The 10,016-nt window shown below is 54.0% G+C and overlaps 1 protein-coding gene across 1 annotated transcript in view; it reads right to left on the minus strand.

The window, feature by feature from the left end:
- Positions 1-8,060, minus strand: part of NFIX (nuclear factor I X) — an 85,112-nt gene extending 77,052 nt beyond the window's left edge. The window contains exon 1 of the mRNA XM_037727569.1: positions 7,940-8,060. Coding sequence (XP_037583497.1) covers positions 7,940-7,981 — 42 coding nt within the window. The 5' untranslated portion in view covers positions 7,982-8,060. The remainder of the gene's footprint in view (positions 1-7,939) is intronic.
- Positions 8,061-10,016: the final 1,956 nt, after the last annotated feature.

Consider the following 10,016-nt stretch of genomic DNA (forward strand, 5'->3'; position numbering starts at 1 on the left):
AAACACATGATTATAAAAACTCCACACAACAGTCCTGTCCACTGAGGCCTTATGGATTATTTGAGGAAAACTAGGAAAACATGTACAGCATCTCAGTACATCTCACATATACGGTGTTAAAAATTCTTCGAGGAAACAAAATAATCTTCCCAGACTGAGACAGGTTTTGCAACCTGCCCGCACCTACCTATAGTGCAACATCTAGAGGCATAAACATCTAGAAGCATATATTTTAAGACAGAGCCACTTTTAGGAGGCTTCTTTATCTAAAAAAAAAAAAAAAAAAAAAATCCATTTGTCCACATCCTGCTGGCTTTAAGGCCCAGATTTATTCTTTCAGATCCAGGACACTTGGGCCCATGTTGACCTGGGTAACTACAGCAATTAGAGCAAATAGCTGCCAAAACTTCACAGAAATGACCAGATATTCCAGTATCCATTTTACTACAGCATATCTGCAGCCTGAATGAGAAAGGATATGGGAAATTTAAAAGGCCACAAACGGAGCCCCAATTAGTTTGCCAAATTGTTGGAATTTTATAATTCAGCCTTGTTCTAAACCGAAAGAAGCCGACTTCATAACCCTGAGATCTCCTATCATGTCCCAAGATTATCGCTGCTTCATGGAAGGCCACAAGAAGAGAAGACAGTGGCCAAGCGGCCAGAGATGGGAAGGAAACTGTAGACAGGACGCGGCAGCAGCACCCGGCAGCCGGGGAAGGGGCCCTGCTGCTTATCCTAGAGGAGGGTGGGGCCTCCCCTTGGCTGGGGGACAGCGGGAAGGGGCTCTGCAGTCAGAGCAGAATCACCAAGAGTCTGGAAACTCCAGGAATGGAAACCGGAAAATGCACTTTTCGAGGGAGCTCGGATAATTTGGACAAAGCGGGTTTTTGGCTGACTTGGGCCTGTTTTCCTCTGCTCAGGAAAGGCGACTTTGCGTGGTTTCTTTCTAGTGTCCTCATGCTGGCTGAATGGATTCACCCCACACCCCAGTGCTGGGTCTAGGACAGGGTCTGCCTCACAGCCAGGCTGCACACGTCTCTCCTGTAAACCGCCCCCCCCCCCCCCCCCCCCCCCCCCCCCTCCCCCCCCCCCCCCCCCCCCCCCCCGCTTTCCTTTTCTCCTCCAGACTACAAACCGGGAGCGGTGGCCTGGGATCGGGCCAACATGCAGCCTCGTTCTGGCTCCAAATGCTCCTCTGCTCCAGGCACATCTCCCTTACCCTCTTGGCACCAAATAAAATAGGGTAGGAATGGGGATATTGGGGGAGAGAATCTATTCTCTCTAGGGCAACTGGAAATTGTTTACCTTCATCTCATCCTCTATGAGGAATAGGAAACAAAAACCCTAGTCTTTAATTCATTATTTAGCTTGAAACTTCCTTGTGTCACCAAATAGAAGTAAAAGCCAGGAAGGCCAAAGCCATCTTCTCCAGCCAGTGGGCTGCACAGGGATGAAACCCTCCGAAGTGCGTGCAGGACGGACTATAGCAAAGTTGTTTCTGGGGGCAACGGAAGTGCAGAGCCTCACACACATAACCAGCTTGGGAAGTGTCACTTCGTGGTGGCCAAGGGCCTGGGAAAAGGGAAGAACCACACAGGCCAGCTTCACAACTTTTTCTGACGAAGAACTGAAAAAGTGACAAAAGACAAAGCAAAGAGAGACCAGCGCGTGAAGATGAGGTCTGTGCCCAGCACACTGTGAAAATATCTGGAAGGCTAGCGAGAAGGCCAGAGCAAACGGCAAAATGTTGAAAACTCGCCCCAGGCACCTCAGCAAATCCCCTTCTGGGTTGGGGTGCTCAGGGCAAGGTGACAAAACCCAAAAGGCAGCTGCCTTCCCAGCCCCTCTGCAAGAGCTCCATCAGGATCAGTTCGGATATGCCCCTCCCCATTTTATCAGTTCTGTTTCCCCTGCCACAGGAGAGACAAGGAGCAAGGAAGCATTTCTCCTCACCCCCTGCCCTCAGATCAGCCTGACACCCTCACCCCTGAGGGAACCTCTTTCTGGCAGTTGCTTCAGCCACAGGTAGCGGCCAGAACCCCAAAATGTAAAATTTTAGGAGCTGGAAAGAGGTCATTTTTCAATTCCTCAAATTGTATTATTCCCCCAATTATTTCATTATCAGGATCATTGCCCAAGAAACCCAAGCATCCTCACTTCCCTGGTGTCTAGCCCCTACAGAGCCTGGCACGGGGGTGCCTGGAGGAACTCGGACCATGCCCACCCCTCGGCCACACTCCGTCCCTCCCCGGCTCCCTTTCTTTCTCACCCTCTCTCCCCCTCTGCGTCCTCCAGCTCCAACACAAACTGTTTGCACGGGAAGTCTCCCTCTATGACCCGATTCAGCACACACAAGAGAAAACTGTGGGCGACAGACCCAACGTCCTAACGAACTTGAGTTAATTAATGCTAAGGAAGAAAAGAGGCGCCCTCGCTCTGTTGAATCACGGTTCACTAGCCCTTTCAGTTTGCTGTGGGTGGAGGAAAAAAAAAAGAGGCTTTTTGGTTCAAATATTTTTGGGGGGCGAAGAGAAAACAAAAACACCGCAGAAGGTCCATGGAAGGCGAAGCTGTCAGTACCTGCCCGGAGAAGCAGAGGCGAAAGGAAGGAGCCGGGCAAGGGCTGCCGAGCGTCCTCCCCCTCACTGCTGGCCTGAACAGTTCTGGAAAGAAAGAGAGGGTGAAAGAAAAGGGAGGGGATTATCAATGGCTCCTGGGCCTGTTCAAATAAATCCCTCCAAAAATTATACTGTCAGACTATAAGATACATTTAAAAAAAAAAAAGCTCAAACCCAACAACCCAAATTGAACAGAGACATGGAAATGTTTTAACAGTGCAGAAAACCGAAGTATGGATGGCAAGAGTACAAAACTTTGAGTGTGCAGAAAAAAAAAAGAAGAGGTGGTAATGGGGGTGGGGTGGGGCAGAGAGAACAGCTGCAATTTTGCTTTCCAGATGTTGACAGCAAAATGTAATTGGCAAGTAACTTACTCCTTACCATTTCTTATCCTTTAGTCCTGAGATGTTAAAGTCCTATCTCTCTACCTGTCTGTAGGTGGTTTTCAGGTACTCCACACGTGTGGATGGGTCAGGACGCCTCATGGACCACATGCCTGCTAGCTTTTATATCAGCCCGCTGTTTTTATATCAGCCCTCCCACCATTCCTACCAGGCAGGACTGAGCAATGCAAGCGGGAGGAAATTTTTATTTAAATTTTTATTATTATTTTGTAATGCATAGGCTTTTCTTTAGCTTTGAGACTGAGACTTCTTTTTTTTTTTAAGTAAACTTTTTAACTGAAGCAAGGCATGTATAAAAAGTGCACACACTGTAAATTATGCCACTTGATACACTTTCACAAATTGAACACACCCATGTAACCCCACCCAGATTAAGAAATAAACATTTTCGGCACCACTGAATAAGTCTTAAATTTTTAAGCTATACAGTTCTCATAGTTTATATGGCTTAGAAATACCTCCTGGTTACACCAGTAGCGTCAAACACCTATGTGCGTACATGTGTTATAGAGCAAAGTGTGCTATTCGTGTGACCACAAAAATATGTGGCAAACAGAAGCCCTTCTCATCCTCACTGCTGCAGAGTGCTTGTGTGTGTGTGTGTGTGTGTGTGTGTGTGTGTCTTCTCTCTATGCCTGCCCAACTCTGATCCCATCAACAGGGCAACCAACTGTGCAGCGGGTGTAGCAGACTAGCAGGGCATGTATGGGGGGACAAACAGGACCCACCAAGCTGAAAGCCAAACAGCCTTAGTGTCTGAGGGGAGCAAGGGCCCCTCCTCTCGCCCTCCTTGCCTGGTAGGCGGGGAATGGGGGGCCTCAGTATGTAGGTCATGAGGGAAAGTGACTCTGCAGAGCCAGGGGTTCCCAAAGGGAGAATGGGCACCCATTGGGACACACTGTCCCCATCCCTGTCCATGACAGCACTGCAGGGAAGTGAGGAGAGCAGAATGGCATCAAGAGAAGGGAGTAGAGAAAATGAGCAAGCTGCACTAGACTGGGCCTGGGGTCCTGGGGCGGGGCTGCCTCGGGAAGGGAGGCAGAACCCTGCCTCTGCCTACCCCTTCCCTGGCTCCAGCCCCAGCTGGTTCCCCCCTCACTTTCACTAGCACTAAATTTACTTTATAATTTTAAAATTAAATTTTAAAAAAAGCAGGAAAGAGAAAGCACTGAAGGCAAAATACCTCCCACAGTATCTCTCTAAGGAGGAAAAAAAAGTTTCTGCTTATGTAAAAAGACGAATGAATACAAGGGATCGCTGAAAAGTCTAAGGACCAAATAACAAGGAAAATAAAAGGGAAACACATTTAATGAAAAATACCTGAAGCAAATAAATAAAAAGCTTCCTTTGCAACTCAAAGGCACTTCACAGCCACTGGTGTCTGTGGGCACAGGCCCCTATGCCCATTTCTTGCCCATTTTTCCCACTCCTTTCTTACAGGAAGCTGTTTCTTCCCCAGGTACTTCAGGATCCCCTTACCTTTCTAAGTGGTCTACCCCACACCTGGGGGAAGGGCTACCGCAGCCACCTCACCTACCACCAGCCCCCTACCACCAGCCCAGAGCGAACTTCTGCAGCCCTGATAAAAAGTCCTTTCCCCAACTCCCACATCTCTCTCGGCCATGCCCAGCCACTGGCCCTGGACCCTGTCCTTCCCAAATCCAGGCCCTGTGGCCAGTGGCAAGAGCACTCCACTGGGGCTGGATGCCAGGCCCAGCCCAAGTGGGTTGCCCTCTCCTCTATCAAGGGTACAGCGTTGCCAAGACGGGCTCTCCAGGACCGAATTTTCTTTTCCTATTGCATATGGGGCTGGAAAGAAAGAACTGTTCAGTTTAATTTAAAATATGACAAGGGATCTGAGCCCTCTGGGCAGGCGATCTGTAGAAATATTTGATCCTTTTTAGGGGAGAGGATGCAGAGTAGGCAGTGAGGCTGCTTCCCCACACCCGGGTTTGACTCTCCCACTAGCCCGCCGCCTGGGAAACGCGCCCTCGGCTGGCATCGGGGTACCAGAGCCCGGCTCCTTTCTTCCTTTCTTTCTTTTTTAAAGGGCTCTAGCGCAAACCAGGCAGTGGGTCAGGGCCCAGAAGCGGGGGAGGGAAGAGGAGAGGGCTGTTTCCAACTCGGGGAGAAGAACGGCCGGCCGCAAGTTTCCCGGTTTGTGCCAGTTTGGGGATTTGCGAATCAGACCGGAGCGGAGGGAACGGCGGGTGAGAAAAAAAGCCCGCATTAAAAACTAACCAGCTCTGCCGAAAAGCGCGCTTTCCGCCCTGAAATAAGACAATGCCGAATGGAGAGGAGAGAGGAGAGATGAGTTATTTCTCACTCTTTAATTATTCCAATCCTTCGTATTATTTAAAAAGAAAACCATACACATTAGCCAATGATATATTCTAACCCTCAACAAAGCTGGTATTTTTCTCTGATTACAGACTTTGCCGTGGCAAACCCGGGCTCCGACGACAGAGGCAGCGCAGAAGCTCGCTCCTAAATGAGACAATTTTATTAAAATCATAATAATTCCTTGCATTTCTATAGCGCCTTTTCAGTGGCGGACATCCCAGGTGCCCCACGCCCGGGTCTACTAGAGAATCGGGGCGACCGCAAGCTCAGTCGCGAGGCAGGCGAGGCTCGCCAGCTCCACGAAGCGTCACCGGCATGTATTTTTCTTTTTTTAACAGCTTGTTTCTACCATTCAGCCTCTGTCTCACATGCTTTAAAAAAAAAAAAAGTAATAAAACTCCTTTAAATTAAAAAAAAAATGTTTTTAGAGAAGAGGGAAAAGACTTGAAGAGTAAGGGGGGAAAAAAAGCTAAGTGTGGTCTGGCAGCTTGGGGCGGGGGCTGCTGCTGGGATGGCCCGCGTCTCGGTCCAGGGTGCAGAGCGCAGCAGGGTCAGCCGCTGCCCCAGGGTCACCTCCCCCGGCGCAGCTGCAGCGGGCTGAGTCATCCGCACGTGGAAAAGGACCCAACACCATCAAAACGCATTTAAGTAATTCGGGTGATGAGAAGTCGGGTTTATGACCGGCTTCCGAGGGGACTGGGGACAGGCGGCTTTCTCTGAATGCCCAGGGGCTGCTCTGGCCCCTGGGGTAGCTCGGGGGTCTTCAGTCCGACACCAGCTTCCTCCTCCAACAGGTTAAGTCGGGTCCTCTGGGCGCACACGTTCTTTTCCCACTTTTCTATCCTCTCCCCTGGCCTGCCAGGGAAGTGCTGCAAAAGGGCTGGTAGCAATGGGTGGGGAGGCCTTAACGCCCCACATTCAAGAAATCAGCCCCGAGAGGGAAGGTGGCGAAGATCGAAGAACCTGGAGGGCAGGTTTGGGGTTTTTAAGGTTTTTTTAGAGGCTGCGCAACTCCCGCGGCCTGAAAGCAAAAGAGATGGAAAGAGAAAGCGCGTTTTCTGCCACTTTGTCACATTTCTTCCCCGCGCTCGCTGGAGGCCAAACGCCCCCAAACCCAGCCAACCTTGGAAACAAACAAAAATCTCCCCTGGTAAATTTCCCCGCCTTTACTCCCCAAAGAGAGAAGGCTCAGGGATTGAAAGGGAGGCTCCTTGGAGACCAGGGCTCTAGAGGTGGCGACACGACGCGGAGGAGAGACCCTCTCCGAATGGACGCCCCCAAGCTGCCCTCGGATTTGGGGGCAGTTAAACCCCAAACTCTCCCAAGCAGCCAAAGAATCACGACAATCATCAACATCCCATTCATAGTCAAAGCCCTCGAACGCGCATTATCCTCCAGTCGGATGTCAGGGTGGGGGCAGGAGGAGAGAAACTGAGGCACAGGCGGTCCTGAGCCCCCAACCCCCGCGTGCCTGGGGGACAAAACCAGCTTTAAGGCAAAAATGCCGACATCTGAGCCCCTTTTGGCGGCGGCCTTTGACGCAGCGAATGGTGAACCGGGACAGTCCTCCATGCCCACCAGCGCGGGGTCACTTTTTGGGGGGTAAGTAGGGGGTCACTGTGAGGGGCAGGGGGCGCCCGGCAACTGCGAGCCGCGTCTGCGCAGTGAGGGGCCTGGAGGACGCCACTGGGACCCACTAGAGGGACTACGGTGGCTGGGGGAGATCATTGAGGAGTCTGGCGGTGCAAACGGTTGAAAGCCTGACCTACGCTCCCAGTTTCCCCTCACCTGCACGCTGGGTCCGCGGTTCGCACTCTCCACTCAGCACCCAAGGCGGCTCCGTCGTCGGAGCCACCCTTGTACGTGCTACAGAGCGCGTCTCACATCCGGGGCCTCAAAGCGCCGCTTCCCGCCTTTTCCTCGTCGCGCACGCGCACGCGCACGCGCACGCGCACGCCTGACTGCGCACGACCTGTTCGTGGCCCGCGGCCCCTTCGCGCCCCGGAACTGGGCCTTCTGCACAGTCTAGGCATGTGCTGTCCTCTTCCACCCCGCAGTGTGCGGTGCAATGGACGGTGACCATCAGCACCCATTTTCCCCGCGACGTGGAAAGCACGCGATCTTCCCTTCTCCTGCCTGGGACCTGGGGAGGCCTCCCCACCACCTCTACCTCCATGATACCCCAACCCCAGTCTCGAGTCAGTTGCAGCGGGTCCAGGAAATGCCACGTGCCTTGAGAACCTCCCGGGAGGCTACAATGAAAGCCCGTGGGCAACGGGCGCCTGTCGAGGGGCACACTTGGCAGGGGAGCTGGCTCGCTTAGGGTACATACACGCACGTGACCTAATGCACAAAGGCAATGGGGAGGGGGTGTTCGTGTCAACATGGGGTGCAGCCCAGCTTCTCTCTTTTAGGGACCCAGAGGAGACGCTGGAGGACCATCTAACTGTCTCCAGCCGGGCTGGGGCATCGAAGAGCAATGACTGGGCAGTGGAGCGTCGGGAGAGTCCCAGCACAACCTCCTACCTCCACTCCTACCCCTCCAAAACCGGGACAGTCCTCCATGCCCACCAGCGGCTTTCTCTGAATGCCCGGCTCACTCCTGAAGTCCATGACGCGCGCAGGGAGCTCGTCTCCACCGCCGGTGCGGACCTGGAGCGAAGGCCTGGGGCGCGCGTAGCGTGCGGCCGGTGCTGGACTCAGGGGGGCAAGTGGAAATTTCTCCCGAGGTGGGTTTGGGGGGTAGCATTAAATGGCCTCTTTGTGGCGAGCTGCAGGCCGTCACTCAGGATTAATTTAAACGGTAACAGCAAACACACACCAAAAAGCAACGTCTCGCCGCCAGCACCCACCCCCGCGATTGTGTTTCTGGGGCTGCGGGATTCAGCACTGCAGTCCGGCCCTTGAGGGAGGTGGGTCCCCGGTCTTTAAGAACGTGGGACAACTGCAGTGGAGAGGGGGACGGCTGCTCCCGCCTCCCCCCACATCCCTGCCTGGCGAAATGGTTTTTGCAGGTTTGGGTCGAAGCCTAGTGGGGGTGGTAAAATCCAAGTACAAACGAGGAGCGCCAAGAGAGGGGAGCGGTTCTTACATATAAAAAGTATATATAAAGGTACAAATTTCAAATATAAATATAGCACATGCAGGGGCGCCACTGGGCAGCGGCAGTTCTGGGATGTCTCACCTGTGCCCCCAGGGACGTATGGGGAGGCGGGTGTTCCGAGAGGGATGGGGGAGGTGGGAATTAGGCCTCCCTTCCCCGCTGGCTCCCCCAACAACCTGAATGCTACTTTGAAGCCAGATGCCCTGGGCGGCCTGGCAGGTGTGTGGCTCATGTGAAACACGCGTGTGCAGGCTGGGAAAGTGTGTACCTGCGTGTGCCTGGAGCCACGTGTGTGGGTACTGGAGTGGGCTCACGGACCCACTTAGCAACCCCCACGGGGGCTGGGGCGCGAGTACCTGTGCTCGGAAGCACCATCTGAGGGAAAGCAGGGGAGTGAATGCTTGTGTTCGGGACCGCCATGTGGTGCCCGACAGGGACGTGTTTACGGTGTGAGTGCACCAGCCAGGGTCGTTGGGTCAGGCCTGGGTACATATAAAAGCTTTCGATGCCTGATATCTTGATGGGGGCTCCGGCCAAGGGCGTGCTGCGGACTCCGGTGAGAGCGACTGTATGGGATCGTGCTTATGTGCGTGCGCACGTCCGAGTGCCGGACTGGGGTGTCGGACAGGGGCATGCGTGTGCGCGCCCAGGTCCCCTTCGGAGCCGCAGGGCAGGGGGGTGTGCGAGTGCTTGGGCGCGCCTTGGGAGTGGCCACGTACGCCGGGGCCGCTGTCTGGACCCAGCCGAGCCCGGATCTGGCCCCTGAGCGGGCCATGGGGCAGGGCCAGCCGCCCGGCAGGCCAAGGCGGGATGTCGTTGGAGCCCTGTTGGTTTTGGCCAGGCAACTCCAATGGGGGAAGCCCCAGGAGCAGGCGGGGGAGGGGGGGGGAAGGGGCGGACAAAGAAGAGGAAAGCAAGGGAAAAAAGCGGGTTGCAGACGAGGAAGCACCCTGGACCCCCAAGGGCCCCACGGGCCGTGGAGGCTGGGGTCTGCCTGGGCCAGGGGGCTCCTGGAGGCCCCTGGGCCCAGGATGGCCACTCCACCTGTGTGGACAGGGCCAGACTGTTGAAGTCCTGAGACTTCTCTTCTCTGTCTTTGAAGACCCCCGGCCCCATTCTACCCACCAAATCCCCCAAAGGACCACAGGCTGCCACCACTGCAGACTACCTCCAGCCACCACATGGCCACTTACACAGTCAAGCCTGGTGCCACTGTACTTGTGGTTGCCCGTCTGAAAGCCCCCGCACTGCCCAGCAGTTTTTCATTGCCCACCAGTACCCCACTTGGAGCCAAGTAGCATTGATGGGGAGGGCATGGCCCAGTTTTCCCAGCCAAGGACAGACGGTTTGAACACTCTTAAGCAGGGAACCAGGAGGCCTCTTCCTCCTGTTTCTTGCTCTTGGCTTCTTAGAACCGGGGAATAGGAAGGGAATTTCCTTGGGAAGGCCAGAAGGTGGAGCTTCAGGTGGCCAAAAAGGGGTTGAAAAGCTGGAGTGAACCTGTTTAAGTCTTGCTCACTCCTGGGAATCTGGCTGGGTAATCCC

The sequence above is a fragment of the Cebus imitator genome, unplaced genomic scaffold, assembly GCF_001604975.1.
Source record: "Cebus imitator isolate Cc_AM_T3 unplaced genomic scaffold, Cebus_imitator-1.0 Scaffold234, whole genome shotgun sequence".
Taxonomy (NCBI): domain Eukaryota; kingdom Metazoa; phylum Chordata; class Mammalia; order Primates; family Cebidae; genus Cebus; species Cebus imitator.